The sequence below is a fragment of the Oncorhynchus mykiss genome, chromosome 7 (genome assembly GCF_013265735.2).
Source record: "Oncorhynchus mykiss isolate Arlee chromosome 7, USDA_OmykA_1.1, whole genome shotgun sequence".
NCBI lineage: Eukaryota > Metazoa > Chordata > Actinopteri > Salmoniformes > Salmonidae > Oncorhynchus > Oncorhynchus mykiss.
This window is the reverse complement of record NC_048571.1, coordinates 38,689,723-38,707,746: the sequence shown is the minus strand read 5'-3', so window position 1 is coordinate 38,707,746 and position 18,024 is coordinate 38,689,723. Positions and strand designations below refer to the sequence as shown.

Here is an 18,024-nt window from a genome sequence, read left to right as displayed (position 1 = left end):
TATCGGAGTTTAGCTTTGTTAATGAAAGACAAAATCAATAGTTATTTCTAGTTGTTTATCAAAGTTAGCTGGATAACGCATTGATTCAGCTTTGTAGTTTATCCCTCTGCTGTGTGTGTGTTTTCATAGTTATCAGTGTGTGTGTGTGTCATAGCAGGTTTAACCTTTTCACACGTACCAACAAACGGGTGTGATCATTCTACAGTGTTCCCTGCAGCGTACGCTCAAACCGGTGTGATTAGAACGCTTATTTAGAACGTCCAGTTGCTATTGACGCAACAATCAGCATTTGAGCTGGCCGCACTGTTTTCTCACAAACAAAGTCCTTACAAAATGATGTCAAGTTTTCTTTTTGGATGCAATGTTCAGGCATTCACAGGAGTAGAGACATCATACACAATCATCCAAATCGGGAAATATGGGCTACATTAGTCCTAGCGCTAACTGACGTAATACAGCGGTCATATTTCAATAACTCTCGGCTGTCAGAAAACACTATGAATTAGCTAATGACTATTTATATTTCATCATGGGGGAGCTGATCATTGATCTAAATATTTGAGTAAAACGCTTTCTAGAAATCGAATGTAATCCGAAGACGGGTAGTTTGTGCGCTCCGCCATGTTTTTTTTTCTTCACGTCAACCAAAGATGATAAGAGGAGACAAGATGAGTTTGGTCCGTTTGCAGTAGGCGTGTTGAAGGGGGTGTGTCGTGTACGATCATTCACTTCCAGAATTTTAACCTCCTCATTATAACATCTTTGGTCTGACAGACGTTAACGTGACACCCAGAATGCATTGTATAATGTCAACAAACATGGCGCCACACATAGCTGGCAAATAGTTTAGCATTAGCTCATTCAAATCAGTACACGGTGTCCATTATGCAATATGCAATAATCGGAATGCATTATCTTTCACCAGTACTTGAAAATCAAATAAAACTGTAAATACATTGTTTCATACATACATGCTACAGTTGAAACGCCAACATGATATACAGAAAATAAGGCAATTACTTTGATAGGAACGCACGCATGTCCAAAGTCTGAATGTGCCAATTCGTGCAAGACTGCGCAAATGTCTGCATTGATCTGCGGAAACATTGGTGAAGTGCTTGGGCTCTCCTCGAAGAGAGCAGTTTGTCCGGCTCAGTAAAGCCTCAAACATAAATTGTCCACAATGCTGAAATGGGCTACTTCTATGTGAAGTAATGAGGAGGCGGAACACACCTAAATTCAGACTGCTAGAGAATCATTTGAAATTGACAAGTTCAAACGGTCTTGTTTAACTGTTAAATGTTGCGTAATAATCCCATTTTGGAACAGTGAGTGCATTCTGACATTGTCTGCATAAAACAAAACACGCTGGGGGCGACCATTAGAGAGATATGTGTTACTCACGTGTGAAAAGGTTCAAGTTGAGCCTTGTCTAAAAGTGCTGGTGTGTTTAGTTTAGTTTTTTTCACATGTAAACTAAACTGTCTTGGGAATGTGTGTGTAGTTAACTTTCTCTCCCCCCCTAGGTGACCTGAGGCACATTACCAAGCTGAAGCCATGGGGTCTGTTGGAGGTGCTGGTGGAGAAGTATGAGTGGTCTAAAGAGGAGGCAGCTACCTTCGCTAGCTTCCTTTTCCCAATGTTGGACCTGGTACCAGAGAAGAGAGCTACGGCTGCAGAGTGCCTCCGACACGCATGGATCGCCCCCTAGAGGAGCCACAGCGCTACTACAGTCAACAAGCAGCTCATACAGGACACACATGCATACATACATGAACATATGTACATACCCACACACACACACACAAACATGCATACGCACTCACAAGCATTCACACACACACATATAGATACACACTAAGAGGAAGCCGTTGCCAGCACAATGCCTGCATTGCCTCCCTAGTGGCTCAACACACGCACAAACCACGCTAGACTGGCTACTGAAGCCCTACTGGTGGCCTTCATAGAAAACACTGGTTCCAGATAAATAAACACAAGGAAGCCCGATCCAGCAGCACTATATCTATTTATGTCTCTCTCTTTTACTTTGTTTCTTTTTGGTACTGACTGGATATGACTTGAGTATCTGATCTCTTTTTCTTTATTTACTCTTGTTTTTCTCTGTGCCAATGATGACACCTCTAACAAGTTTCATTCAGAGTTTCTCTTTTGTTTTTGTTCCTTTAACAGATGTGCATGTTCAGAGTTAAGATCAAACCTCACAGACCTCCACTGGACAATTTCCAGACCAATCCAATCATATCTACAGAACACCCACTGTACCACTATACTAGCACATCCGAATGGTTGTTATTTTATATACAGTGTTGATAGAGGTTAGTTTGAGTCTTTTCCTTCAATAACAAAGCATATTTACAATGTGTGTAGGATTGTGGGGAAGAGTAGCTACCTAGAAAGTAATCGAAGGATTCTCCATGAAGTATTCCTGAACTGGAATTGACTGAATGCAATGGAACTTGTTCTGTTTCTCTTCTATGACATCATCCCTGTCCTATCCTTTCTTGTCTCATTCCAAGCAGCCGTTTTGGAATGGCACTTACCACAGTGTGGAGATGGTACCATCATACTCTGTCCCGCGTTTGATTTACTACCTTCTGTTACCTGCATTGATCCACAGACCATGACTAGACCAATGCTACTGAATAGCCATGTTTCAAACTAGCCAGCAGATTCTGACCTTACCGTTACGTTTGTTTACACTAAGCTGCACTGGGGTCGGAACGCAATCATGGTTAGATTTTGACACCGTGGAGCCGGCGCACTGTCGAAAACGTTCCTCAATGCAGCGATGGGATGTGCCACTGTACCCCAAATTGTACTTCAATTCAAACTTCCCTTTTCCTTCTCATCCGAGCTAGCAGTAGGCACAGCAGCCATTATGGAATGGCACATCGCGTTGAACAACAGAGGCTGATTGGCTGACACTGCCATTCCAAAATGGTGGCGGTGGCTATTGCTCGCTAGCATGAGGATGAAAGGGCATTTTTCTAGTAAAACTAGCAGTATTTCAATCTTCTTGATGTATCAGTTTGGATATAGGTAAACTTTTCAGTACAGTGTTATATCCAAGGATGTATATCAAACCTGGATTGCTGATGCTATGTATTGGCCAATGAGTGGCTTTGAAGCAACCGGTCGACCATATTGGCACTCCCTAGAAGAGGCAGTCCTTCATAGGACTTAATGGAATTCCACAGTATTTCAATTAAATTAAAGGACAAAATGACCTGTTTTTAAATATTTTTGTAGTGGGGACAGTAACAATTTAAAAGTATGCATTAAGGTGTCTAACAGAATAAACTTGGTAAAAACAGACAGTTAATGTAGACAGTCAATGTAGACATTAATAAATGCATTTGTATAGCTTCCCAAACATTTTTTTACAATGGTGGAGTGCCAAGATGACGGCGTGGTGGCTTCAAAACAGTGACCCTGTAAGTCATCTAGTGTGTGTGTGTATATAAATCATTGGGCACATCCCATCCCTGCATTGAGAAGTTTTCCAGCCCATATCTCGCTGCGGCTCTGTGGTGTATTAATCTAACCATGATTGTGTTCTGACCCCAGTGCAGCTCAGTGTAAACAAGCGTAACATAGGGTCAGAATCTGCTGGCTAGTTTCATACCTCTCCTGTGGTGTTTAAGGTTCTAGATAAGGTTTGCCTCTGAGAAAATAATGTTGTTTTTTTTTGCTAGATGGTGTGATACAAGAGCGTAGGAATTTTCCCGTTTCAGAAAAATTATCAGAATTCTGTATTCGATTCCAGAGCAGATTTACAAAAAAAAAATGACTCATTCTTTATATAGTTGGAACAGGGTGCCATTTTAGGCACAACCCATATCTGAACCCCTATCTTGTACATATCTGTACCAAAGAGTTGGCCTTGTCTCTCTGAACTTGTGTTTGGAGCTTCTGTTTGAACTGTGTATATTATGAAGGAGCGGAAGCTCTGCCTGTGTCCCAAATGGCACCCTATTACGTATTTTGTGCCCCATTTATGACTAGAGCCCATTTAGGCTCTGGTCAAAAGTAATGCACTATATAGGGAATCGGATGCCTTTTGGAATACACACTCTGCTAAGGTGCAAATGTTTGAATGAGTCGTTATGAGGTCGATTGATGCCTTGAGATGCATTTGCTAGTTTTTTTTGCTGCATTTTTAAAGCTTATTTTCATACTGACGTTGCCCCTCTTGCAGTGTAGGACTGTTTTAAATGCATCAAAGAGAGAGAAATGTATAATCGTGGATTGTAATAAAGAATGATGACACTGTTATAATGCTTTGAAGGGTGCCCTCCCCCCGATCCCATTGGTTGCTCTTTTTCTACAAGCCCCTCTCCTCCCGCCCTCGTTCTCAATGCGCTCTTCCCCTGACCTCTCATTGCCTTTCTTCCTCATCTGCCTCCCCCTCTCCTGACCTCCCTCTCTGCATTTAATTGTTCACTGCTAAACTAAGCATTTTCTGTAGTTGAATAAACATTTAGATTTTGAAAATGGCTGACTTGTACTTGTTAGGAGGCAGTGCAGTATATTCTATATTCAAGTAAAGCAAGGTCAGGGTATATTAATATGCAACATTTTATTATCACTTATCAGCGTTCTACCAGGTACATGTATTATTGTAAAGTGATGCACTAAAGTGGAGTTGATATTGCCTTTTAACTAGCTGGGCTTTATTTCCACAACACCACCACCTCACAGGTCCGTCTTTCGTGTTGTATGTAGTACATCTGTCTTCTGTGGTTGATAATGAGCTCAGGCTTCCTCTGAAACAGAGAGAGAAAGAGGTAAGACTCTTGTACTATGGGAGCATTATTTTCCAAACTAAATGCATGCTCTTCAACCGATCGCTGCCTGCACCTGCCCTCCCGTCTAGCATCACTACTCTGGACGGTTATGACTTATGTGTGTGAATATGTGGGCAACTACAAATACCTAGGTGTCTGGTTAGACTAAACTCTCCTTCCAGACTCACATTAAGCATCTCCATTCCAAAATGAAATCTAGAATCGGCTTCCTATTTCGCAACAAAGCCTCATTCACTCATGCCGCCAAACATACCCTCGTAAAACTGACTATCCTACCGATCCTTGACTTCGGCAATGTAATTTACAAAATAGCCTCCAACATTCTACTCAGCAAATTGGATGTAGTCTATCACAGTGCCATATACTACCCACCACTGCAACCTGTATGCTCTCATTGGCTGGCCCTTGCTTCATTTGTTGCCAAACCCACTGGCTCTATAAGTCTATGCTAGGTAAAGCCCTGTCTTCTCAGCTCACAGTTCACCATAGCAACACCCACCCGTAGCACATGCTCCAGCAGGTATATTTCACTGGTCATCCCCAAAGCCAACACCTCCTTTGGCCGCCTTTCCTTCCAGTTCTCTTGAGTTTGATGACTGGAACTAATTGCAAAATCACTTAAGCCTTATATCTCCCTCACTAACTTTAAGCATCAGCTGTCAGAGCAGCTTACCGATCATTGCACCTGTACACAGCCCATCTGTAAATAGCCCACCCAACAACATCCCCACATTGTTATTTTTTGCTCCTTTATACCCCAGTAGCTCTACTTGCACATTCATCTTCTACACATCACTCCAGTGTTTAATAGCTAAATTGTAATTATTTCGCCACTATGGCCTATTTATTGCCTTACCTCCCTAATCTTACTACATTTGCACACACTGTACATAGATTTTTCTATTGTGTTATTGACTGTATGTTTGTTTGTCGCACTGCTTTGCTTTATCTTGGCCAGGTCGCAGTTGTAAATGAGAACTTGGTTCTCAACTGGCCTACCTGGTTAAATAAAGGTCAAATAAATAAAAATCCCTCAACTGACAGAAGGTGCATGCGGAATCTTCACACTATCTAATGCCTTTTCCTCATTTGGGCAAAAGTCTGTCCTCCGCCCTCTCTCCTCCATGACCGGAAACCGATAAGTGGTCGAGGAGTGTGTTGAGTTGTTAGTAAGTAAATGGAAGATGGTCCTACCCTCTAGCCTCCTTTTGGCAAGGAAGCACTAGTGAGTCCTTCGTGGAAGAGTTTTGAAATCTTCCATACCCCCCATTGAATCAGATATTGTTTTCTTGAAGGAGGAAAGCATGAAAACATTTAAATGATATGCTACTTATCCTTATCTATAAAATGTAGTGCTGAGCGATTAACCAACGTTAGGTTTTTAAACAGCTAATTGAGGACTTTGGATTATTCATTTCATTTGGGTTTATTCTGGGAGCACATTGCAGTTTTTATTTTACACCTGCTAAATTAGGTTACTATGGGGCAGACATGGAGAGGGAGAGAAGAGACTGAAGAATACAGGACCAAGAGGTATGACAGCCAGCTTGGAGTTTGCCAAATGGCACCTACATGACTGTCCATGATGAAACGAAGATTTAACTCTTTGGCCTGAATGCCAAGCGTCACATCTGTAAGAAACGTGGCACCATCCCTACGGTGAAGCATGGTGTGGGGATAGCTGTGCAGAGACGCTACCCATCAAACCTGACAGAGCTTGAGAGGATCTGCAGAGAAGAATGGGAGAAACTCCAAATACAGGTATGCTATGCTTGTAGCATCATACCCAAGAAGACTCGAGGCTGTAATCGCTGCCGATGGTGCTTCAACAGCGTACTGAGTAAAGGGTATGAATACTTATGTAAATGTAATATTTCATTGTTTTAATTTTTTTGTATAAATTTGCAAACATTTCTAAAGACCAGTTTTTGCTCTGTCATTATGGGGTATTGTGTGTAGATTGAGGGGGGAAAACTATTTAATCAATTTTAGAATAAGGCTGTAATGTAAAATGTGGAAAAAGTCAAGGGGTCTGAATACTTTCTGAATGCACTGTATATACAAAAGTTTGTGGACACCCTTTCAAATGAGTAGATTCGGCCATTTCAGCCACACCCTTTGCTGACAGGCGTATACAGACATGCAATCTCTATAGACAAACATTGGCAGTAGAATGGCCTTACTGAAGAGGTCAGTGACTTTCAACGTGGCACTATCCTAGGATGCCACCTTTACAAAAGTCAGTTTGTAAAATGTCTGCCCTGCTGGAGCTGCCCCGGTCAACTGTAAGTGCTGTTATTGTGAAGTAGAAACATCTAGGAGCAACAACGGCTCAGCCGTGAAGTGGTAGGCCACACAAGCTCACAGAATGGGAACGCTGAAGCGAGTTGTGCGTAAAAATAGTTTGTGACACTCACTAACTAGTTCCAAACTGCCCCTGGAAGCAACAAGAACTGTTTGTCGGGAGCGTTATGAAATGGGATTCTGTGCTTCCAACTAAGGTAAAAGTCTGGGGAAGGCCCTTTACTTTTTCAGCATGACAATGCCCCATGCACAAAACGAGATCCATAAAGAAATGGTTTGTCGAGATTGGTGTGGAAGAACTTGCCTGGCCTGCACAGAGCCCTGACCTCAACCCCATTGAACACCTTTGGGATGATTGGGAATGCCGACTGCGAGCCAGGCCTAATCGCCCAACATCTGTGCCGACCTCACTAATGCTCGAGGCTGAATGGAAGCAAGTTCCCGCAGCAATGTTTCAACATCTAGTTGAAAGCCTTCCCAGAAGAGTGGAAGCTGTTATTAGCAGCAAAGGGGGGACCAACTACATATTAATGCCCATGATTTCGGAATGATGTGTTTGACGAGCAGGTATCCACATACTTTTGGTCATGAAGTGTATCTCTACCAGTATTACTTATTTACTTTGAAGAACTACTGAAATAGTTATTTAGGCAGCAGCTCTAGAGATGAGAGGATGACATGGACTGAAATAAAAGTAATCAAACAAAATGTAATATGCACAAAAAAATATGCACAATTAAATATTTTACTGATTGCTAAAATTGTAATATTTCAGTTTGCTACAAAACCAGCAAGTATAGTGTAGAGAATCATTGTACTATCTAAACCGCTGTAAAATATATTTTCCAAAACCAAAAATATTGTATTTTCAGCTGTTTGAAGTTGGTGTACAAAACCGAAAGTAAAATATGCAAAAATGAAACTTAAGAACGGGAATTCTAGGAATAGTGCACATAGAACAGATCTACCGCTTTTTAGACTTGCTTTCAATGAGAATGACAGATCTATAACTCATGTTTCTTCGTGAATTTGGTTAGCCAAAAAAGTTACATACTGCAGGTTTAATGTTTAAGAAAATAATAAAAAAACGTGGTATTTTTTTTTTTAATAATCAAACCACAATAACATCAAACATATTGCTCAGTACCAGGCACATGCAGAGCACATGCCCCTTTACCCTTCCAGTCTCCTTTTCGGTGGTGGCAATTTCCCCCCTAAAAACACAGTTTTTATAAATGTTTTGTAGTTCTGAACCCACTGCCCCGCAAGTCATTAAATCCTCCTCTATGCTTCAGAACCATAAAGTTGCAAGTCTTGATTGTTATTCAATGACCAGTCAATGGCGTGCAAAGGCAGCCACACATATCCAGATTAGTGACCAGAAAGAACTTGTTTCATTTCATCCAGTTTTGCCTGGCAAAAACAAAGTAGGCCTACATTTATCATCCATATAAAATACAATCTAGCAATCTATTACCGGCTCATCTTTGCCCGAACCATAATAGGCTACCTGGCGATTTGATTGATCATTTTCATATTTCAAATTGGCCTAGTTTCGGTGGCTACTAGCTATGTCTTAAGCAGCTGTAACATTTCACTGCCTTCAATATTATGGGATGAAGATGTAACATTCTGGCCAATTTATTACGATATTTGTGAGGAAGAACAGGGCTACCCGGCTGGCAATGAGCACATTGCAGGCAGGCTGACCTCCAAAGTAATGGTACACTAAAGATAGAGCATGCTTTCCATCCGATCTGGCAACTGCCTCTACAAGTAGGCCGTATTATTTTGCTTCATCTGGACTCCAGTGAAGTGGCATGATACACAGTTTATTAGGTACACCCATCTAGTACCAGGTAGGACACCATTGCCTCCAGAACAGCCTGAATTATTTGGGACATTCTACAAGTTCTCGGGAAACGTTCCACAAGGATGTTGAATCCTGGCTGAGGAAGGTCACCAAAAATCCTGAAATTTCCATCCCTAACCATAACATTTTCCGACAAGATAGAACTGCCAAAGGGGGCGGAGTTGCAATCTACTGCAGCCTGCAGAGTTCTGTCATACTATCCAGGTCTGTGCCCAAACAATTCGAGCTTCTACTTCTAAAAACCTACCTTTCCAGAAACAAGTCTTTCACCGTTGCCGCTTGTTATAGACTCCCTTCAGCCCCCAGCTGTGCCCTGGACACCATATGTGAATTGATCGCCCCCCATCTATCTTCAGAGTTCTGTTAGGTGACCTAAACGGGGACATGCTTAACACCCCGGCCGTCCTACAATCTAAGCTAGATGCCCTCAATCTTTAAAAAATGATCAAGGAACCTAACAGGTACAACCCTAAAATCCGTAACCATGGGCACCCTCATAGATATCATCCTGACCAACTTGCCCTCTAAATACACCTCTGCTGTCTTCAATCAGGATCTCAGTGATCACTGCCTCATTGTCTGCGTGCGTAATGGGTCCGCGGTCAAACGTCCACCCCTCACTGTCAAACGCTCCCTAAATAACTTCAGCGAGCAGGCCTTTCTAATCGACCTGGCCTGGGTATCCTGGAAGGTTGTTGACCTCATCTCGTCAGTAGAGGATGCCTGGTTGCTCGACAAAAGTGCTTTCCTCTCCAAGCATGCCCCATTCAAAAATGTACAACTAAGAACAGATATAGCCCTTGGTTCACCCCAGACTTGACTGCCCATGACCAGCACAAAAACATCCTGTGGTGTTCTGCATTACCATTGAATAGTCCCCGCGACTTGCAACTTTTCAGGGAAGTCAGGAACCAATATACTCAGTCAGTTTGAAAAAGCTAGCCTTAGCTTTCCTAACAGAAATTTGCTTCCTGTAGCACTAATTCCAAAACGTTTTGGGACATTGTAAAGTCCATGGAGAATAAGAGCACCTCCTCCCAGCTGAGGATAGGAAACGCTGTCACCACCGATAAATCTACGATAATCGATCATTTCAATAAGCATTTTTCCACTGCTGGCCATGCTTTCCACCTGGCTACCCGTACCCCGGCCAACATCTCAGCACCCTCTGCAGCAACTTGCTGTTAGCTTGTACGATTCTTTCCAGTCTCATTCGTCCTCTCCCATCAACGAGCTGTTTTCACCCACAGGACTGCTGCTGACTGTGTTTTTTTGTTTGTCGCACCAAGACACTGTCTTGCGTGAAAATCTGGGAGGGCGGCCATCTCTGAGATACTGGATCCGGCACGCCTGGCACCAACGATCATACAACGCTCAATGTCGCTTAGGTCACTCATTTTGCCCATTCAATCGAACAGTAATTGAATGCCTTGATGCCCGTTTGCCTGCTTTATATAGCAATTCACGGCTACGTGACTCACTGGCTGTAGGAGCAATCAATTTTCGTGAACCAAGTGGTATACCTAATAAACTGGCCGGTGAGTGTATACTGTACTGGCTTCTAACATGAATGACTTTCAACTCAGGTGTAAAACAGTTTATTTCTGTAACCGATATTGCGCTTTGAAAATTGCGTCGCTGTTTATCAGGGTTGGGTAGGTTACTTTCTAAATGTAAGTAGTTAGTTACTATGCAAAATGTGTAGAATTCCCAAATCAAATTTTATTGGTCACATACGTGTTTAGCAGATATTGCAGGTGTAGCAAAATACTTGTGTTTTTATCTCTGACAATATCTAACAATTTCACAACATGTACCCAATACACACATCTAAGTAAAGGAATGGAATTAAGAATATGTAAATATATGGATGAGCAATGTCACAGCAGCATTGACTAAGATACAGTAGAATATAATACAGTATACACATATGAGATGAGTAATGCAAGATATGTAAACATGATTAAAGTGACTAGTGTGCCATTTATTAAAGTAGCCAGTGATTTGAAGTATATGTATGTAGGCTGCAGTCTCTCTGTGCTAGTTATGGCTGTCTAGCAGTCTGATGACCTTGAGATAGAAGCTGTTTTTCAGTCTCTCTGTCCCAGCTTTGATGCACCTGTACTGACCTCGCCTTCTGGATGGTAAGTGGGATGAACAGGCAGTGGCTTGGGTGGTTGTTGTTCTTGATGATCTTTTTGGCCTTTGGGTGACATCAGGTGCTGTAGGTGTCCTGGAGGGTAGGTAGTTTGCCCCCGATGATGCGTTGTGCAGACCTCGCTATCCTCTGGAGAGCCCTGGGCAGTGCAGTTGCCGTACCAGGTGGTGATACAGCCCGACAGGATGCTCTCAATTGTGCATCTGTAAAAGTTTGTGAGGGTTTTAGGTGTCAAGCCAAATTTCTTCAGCCTCCTGAGGTTGAAGAGGCGCTGTTGCACTTTCTTCACCAAAGTGTCTGTGTTGGTAGATAGACCATTTCAGTTTGTGATGTGTACGTCAAGGAACTTGACGCTTTCCACCTTCTCCACTGCGGTCCCTGTTTCCTGAAGTCCACGATCCTCTGTTTTGTTGACGTTGAGTGAGAGGTTATTTTCCTGGCACCACACTCCCAGTGCTATGGGGCAATAGTAATTTTGTTCAGTTACCTTTGCTTTCTTGGGTACAGGAACATGTGGGGACAGCTGACTGGGATATGGAGAGATTGAATATGCCAGCTGGTCCTGCGTATGTTCTGAGGACGCGATGTGGCTGGTTTTCCTTTTGTAGTCCAGTCACACACATTTCCTAGGTGGCACACTGAATTGTGCGATTTTACCTGTAAACAACAGGGTTGTGAACAGTTTGAAGATGCATGCGTTGCAACCTTTTGCCACCTAGGAAATGTGTGTTACCAGTCCTTCTCAAATAGACCATAGACATAATTTACACACACACAGAGAAGTCAGCTCTGACAGATCCAGCTCAGAGCCATCAGCAGCATCTTTTAATTTAGAATGGAAAATGTATGTTTATTCAGCTAATGTTAGTGCATCGAATCGTAATCCAACCGAATCGTTTCCAAATTTTGCGAGGATTACTGCATCGCCAAAGAGGGAGGTAAAAATAAGCTCACTAAACTTCCAATTGGTCAAAACCATTTGATTTTAAGATGGGTGAAATCCAAGGGTGGGCTATATATATTCATTGGCTATGTCATAGCTCATTTGTAAATTATAAATATTCATACATTTCTAACGCAAACAGTTAATCTGCAAAAATGATAAGTTAATTAGAGGGTGAGAACCAAAGTGTACGCTACCTCCAAAACTACACTACCTCCCCCTTAATCTGATAATGGTAGTGGGGTGGTAGATGCCTAGTCTCCCTTATGGCTCAGATCAGGTGCCTACATAGTAGACATACATCATTTGCACACACACACACCTTAAAGTACATAATTTACGCACACACACCCTACATTACATCATTTACACACACACACACACACACACACACCTTACAGTACATAATTTATACACACACACACAGTCAGCTCAGACAGATCCAGCTCATGATATCCATCAGCACCAGATTTTCATTTCGAATGGAAAATAAATGTGTTTAAACAACAAATGTTAGTGCTTCGAACCGAATCGCACCAACTCATTTCAAACTAAAACGTATCGCCCTGTATCGTATCGAAGCCCATGTATCTAGATACGTATCGAATCGTCTTGAAAGGCAAAAATATGCACATCCCTAGGAGTGGTATACAGTTGTTAATACATACTGGTATAAGGGGTTATTTAAGTCACACAGAGACCAATGTCGTTCACAGATGAGCCCAATATTCACATCAATATTCATCCCAATACACAAAAAGCAAAACACAAAGGTCCTCAATCAGCCTTTTGAATTTCCTTAGAAGCGCCAATTCATCCATTTTTTTAGACAGCTTTGGAGATCATTCCACAAGTACGGTGCAAATAAACTAAAAGCAGATATACCTAACTCAGTAGAGATGGAAGGGATGTCCAGAGTTAGCCATCCCTTAGACCAGGTCTGTTATCTCGGAAGTCAAGTTAACAACGAAGTAAGGTACGGCTGAAGTTTATTCAGGAGGGCTTTAAAAATAAATAAAAAAGTGCAATGCATGAATCTACGAGCCTTTAAAGAGGGCCAGCCTACTTTCTGATACAGAATGCAGTGATGCGTACTGAACCTGTCGCCCATAATAAAGTGTAGTGCGCTATGATAAACAGCGCCCAATGGCTTCAACACACTGACTGCTTCACTCATATCGACAATATCGCCATAGTCTTTAACTGGTATGGATGTCGACTGAATAATTTGTTTTTGGCGATTTAATGAAAGGTATTACCTATTCCTATAAAAGATACCCAGATATTATTAAGTATTACAAAATGGTGACATTTTAATGTACTTATTATATTGCGCTGAAGAAAGGACGTGACTAAGAGTTTCATAATATTCCTTAGAGACTGAGGAGGAAAGTTGTGGTAAAGTGGGTTGGGATGTTTGAAACTTCCTAATGAGATCTTAAAGGGCAGCGATGAACCTTAACAGTAATTGCTGTATTACATTGTGGCTAAACACTGTTGGTTACACTAGTCTTCCTCTGCGTTTCTAAACGGCACATGCAAGACCTGTAAAGTGGTGTCACAGCACCACTTATTGAAGATCTACACAAGTTCTCTGCTCTCCCAATGAATTCCTCTCACTAACTGCCCATAGTGTTTCGAGAGGTTGCTTTGCCTAAATGTATTTTTAATAATGGTGCGTTTGAAGTCGTCTCGGTTTCTCATTAGGCCGTCTGTAATATGATATAAACTCTCTGGGTGATCTGATTCCAGCACTAATAACTTATATGAGGACAAGGACAACAGTCAGAGAGGAACATTCTTTGGAGGAATGCCTTGTTTCGGAGGAAGAGTCTGCTCACACACATCAACATCAGTGCTAGAAATGATGTTATAGACTTCATCTTTTCCCTCTCTCTTTTGTCTCTCTCTCCACCACTGTTTTGATTTCCAGTTTTTTTTTAATAGGACGTCTGGAAATGGAAGAGTTTAGGTAACATTTAATAATTCTATAATTCAACTTTTCCATGTACCTCCATCCCACTCCCCTACCTCTCACCCTTTTCCTCTTCTTCCCCCTCCTCCCTCCATACCTTTGTCTTTTTCTTTCCCGTCCACCTGAAAGTTGTCTGGCAGTAGCTGGTCCTGCCTGTTCCCCAGGGAGAAAGCTAGGAAGGAGAGGATGAGGGAGTCCATGATGCTGATGATAGCCAGGATGTAGGCCCAGCGCACCGTGCAGTTACCCAGGGTGTACTTATCTGTTCTCTGTCCACACATCCTCTTCACCTCCTCACTGTCCCAGCCGTCAGGGTAGATCATACAGCCTATCACCATGCAAGTGGCTAGGAAGGGGAGTGAGACAGAGAGAAAGTGATGGACCTGTTAAAAAGCTAATTGTAGTATAGGTGACTCTGGAGGGGGCGGGAGCAAGACCGATGGACTGACCAACAATCAGTTAGGTAGATGGACAAGACCCACACAGCAAAGAAAGCTACAGCAGTAGTTGCTTGGCAACTCCAGTCTGATGAGTAAGATAGACTTCATCCATAATTCACCCCTAAGCTCAGCCATCTCACCTCGACACGCTACGCTACGTGTGATATCACATTACCGGTTCTGAAACATTACACACTCACTTTCTAACCTGGCACATACAAATTCACTTTCTATTCTCTGAGCTCCCTTTTAAATTCAGACTCAGCTTCCTGAGTTACATTTGGCAACAGTTTGCCTTGCTCTCTTAAAACTCGCTCATGGTCCTGGAGAGTTTATGGGTATGTTTTGTTCAAGCCCAGCATTAACTTATTTAATTAGTTGAATCAATGTGCCAGTGTTGAGCCAGAACAAAAGCCTGCACCACATAGCTTTCCAGGACCAAAGTTGGTGACCACTCTGGATTTCCTCTTCCCTCAAGGTAGCTGTCCTTGGTGCTGAAATACTCAGTTGAACTAATTTTGTTCATTTCCCGTTGAGGTGTTCACTCAGTGATGTTGCAGCCTGCTTTTCAGAAGTAGATTAAAGGCTGTTTTCACCACAAGCACAAATAGACTGACTGTGTTGCCATGGAGAAAAGCCTCAGTGTCGCATTACTCACAGGCACAGGTGGGGGATTGGTGGAGGAGGAAGAAGAGAATTGCTACTTTAAGTGAAACAATACCACTAATCAGACTCAATACTTAGCCTACAAACAAGTAAACAGCACTGCACACACACTATCCTAATCATACACAGTAAAAATTGCTGGAAATGTACAGATAAAAAAAAAAAAAACTACTGTATTTCTATATTACAGTACTGTAAAGAGCAACACATGAAGGGGGATCAATATTCTTCTACACTGCTGTAAAATTACAGCAATTGTTGTATTTTTACAATACAATATTACAGTAAAGTACTGTATAAGCTGTTTTGCTGTATATTTACAGCGGTATACTGTGAATAATAGTGTGTTGTGGGAAAATGTTGTGGACGGCAAAATAATCTCTGGCTCATTAACATTGAGGCATGCCTTGTGAGAGGCTATATTTGTTGCAACCATTAATAAAAATGCTGTATCCCACAGAATACAGTACCATAACATATTTGATTTTTCTAAAAACATTTTCCCATAAATTTACACCAATCCCATGTAATTACAGTAAAATATTACAATTACAGTAGCAAGAGTCTGCTAAATTACCAAAATGTAAAAATGCAAAGCACACTGCTGATCTCCGCCCTCAAACGTCTTCAATTGCAGGCTAGTGAAATACAGAAAAGGTATTGAAATACCTCGATCAAATACACTATCCATCATTGGCACTAGATGCTGCCAGGAATTTATTGTAAATGTACAGTAACCTACTGACTACTGTGATGCTGGTAATTTACTGTACAAATTAAAGGAAATGTTTCAGTGTATAGCTTCTTCTTCTACTCACAGGAGGCCAGCTGCATCCATGCACATATCTTGTAGACGCTGCCGGCATTACAGAAGAAGAAGAGGCTGAAGCAAACAATGCTGCCCACCACCAGCAGCATGGATATGCCAACGAAGAACATGGCTGTCTTGAAGGCCCCGGATGGGATGGAGCCGAAGTCCAGCGCGCTCCCTTTGCAGATGAGCTCACCGGTGAGCGCGTTCCCGATACAGTAGTGGAACAGGCCAAAGTAGCCCGCCTGCGGGGTGTTGACGCTGTCACCGATCCAGTAGGGCTGAACAAGAGGGACATCAAGAACAAGAAATATGCACACAAGGGTTTTGGTTACTTACAGCATCATCGGGGGCTGTGTACAAATTAACAAAAAAACACCAGAGGATGACACAGGAAAATGTTAACACTTATGGTGGCCTCCCAAGTGGTGCAGCGGTCTAAGGCACTGCATCGCAGTGCTAGAGGCATCACTAAAGATCCAGGTTTGGGACCGGGCTCATTTGAGACCAATGAGGCGGTGCACAATTGGACCAGCGTCGTCCGGGTTAGGGGAGAGTTTGGCCGGGATGTTCTTGTCCCATCGCACTCTAGCGACTCCTGTGGCGGACCGACCGCATGCACGCTGACAAGGTCGCCAGTTGGACGTTGTTTCCTCCGACACATTGGTGCTGCTGGCTTCTGGGTTAAGCAAGCAGTGTGTCAAGAAGCAGTGCGGCTTGTCAGGGTCGTGTTTCGGAGGACGCATGGCTCACACCCGAGTCCGTACGGGAATTGCAGCGATGGGACAAGACTGTAACTACCAATTTGGATATCATGAAAACCTAATCTTAATCCTTATTCAAACCTACCCCTAATCTTAGCAAGCAGTTGTTGATAGCAGACACATACAGATGGTTATATCCAAATAAAGTGGGGCCACACTTATTTCCAATGTGGTCCTCAGGATATGACACACAGCAATGTTATCTAGAAATAGTTTCTGAGAAGAAATAACTGTCTACTGACCTGTATGAACACCACCATCACCAAGATGGCGAAGCAGATGGTAAAGATGGTCCACAAGACACCCACGGCGCGCGCGTTACGCACGTAGTTGGTGTGGTAGATCTTAGCCGCTTCCTGCGCGGGGAGCATGGCGACGGTTGAAGGAACTATTTCTAGATGATTACTTTTTATGGTTTCCAAGTCGAGAGAGGGGGAAAAAAAATATTTCTAAAAAAACCCGTTTAGTTCCTTTTTTCTACACTCACTCACTCAGACGTCCGTAGGTATAGAGGTATGTATCCACTCTGCCTCGTCTGTCCTGATGAACACTGCTGCTCGGAAATTCAAAACCATGGACAGCTCCCGGTGCTGAAGGCGTCACTTACTGACATACAGTATCTCTCACACACTGAATGTAACAACCAACACGGACCCCACACGGAACAGACCGATGAGTGGGCAGTTGTGCAGGGCACCCAGTCAGAATACCACCTGTTGAAGCAGTTGGTTCATAAATGAGGCATGCAGTGCAGGGTAGGCCTAGTGGGTGATTCCACGTGTTTCTCAGGATTCCAATGAATGATTCATTGATGGTGGGAAACGAGGAAAGTTCTAGACAATTTTAATTTATTGATGGACGGATAAACGGGCTCTTACGTGGATAGTGAGAGTCATTTGGTGAGGAAGACACTGAGCCTTTTGTTGTCTACAGAGAAAAGCCAACGTAGGCTATAGGCTACACAGCCCTACTCAGGCATCTGAAAACAGTGGTGTCGCAGCAGAGTTTTCAACACTTCGTCAGTGTGTTTTATAGCCTCTATGAAGGCCTACCCACTGGGCACAAAATGGTCAATGTGTTGTGATGTGGAAAATATCAACCACAGGATTATGTCACCATGATAACCAAATTTGTATAAAATATTTTGAACATTTAAAAGATCTCAGATCTCCAACGTTATATCCACTTAGTTCCATCTGTGCCATTGACTTAGTCTGGCTTTAATTCTAGTTTGTCAATAAATTCATAATTTATACTATAC

General features: G+C 42.5%; 2 protein-coding genes across 3 annotated transcripts in view; one reads left to right on the top strand and one right to left on the bottom strand.

Moving 5' to 3' along the window:
* Positions 1 to 4,510, top strand: part of LOC110527716 (SRSF protein kinase 1) — a 54,249-nt gene extending 49,739 nt beyond the window's left edge. For both annotated transcript variants that reach the window (XM_021609171.2, XM_021609173.2), the window contains one exon: positions 1,527 to 4,510. In XM_021609171.2, coding sequence (XP_021464846.2) covers positions 1,527 to 1,711 — 185 coding nt within the window. In that variant the 3' untranslated portion in view covers positions 1,712 to 4,510. The remainder of the gene's footprint in view (positions 1 to 1,526) is intronic.
* Positions 3,703 to 17,407, bottom strand: lhfpl5a (LHFPL tetraspan subfamily member 5a). Its single transcript, XM_021609174.2, has 4 exons — positions 17,006 to 17,407; positions 16,007 to 16,280; positions 14,180 to 14,428; positions 3,703 to 4,787 (listed from the first exon to the last, which is right to left on the bottom strand). Exons 1-4 carry the CDS (start codon positions 17,132 to 17,134, stop codon positions 4,777 to 4,779), a joined length of 663 nt encoding a protein of 220 aa, XP_021464849.1. The 5' UTR covers positions 17,135 to 17,407; the 3' UTR covers positions 3,703 to 4,776.
* Between the last annotated feature and the right edge of the window lie 617 nt (positions 17,408 to 18,024).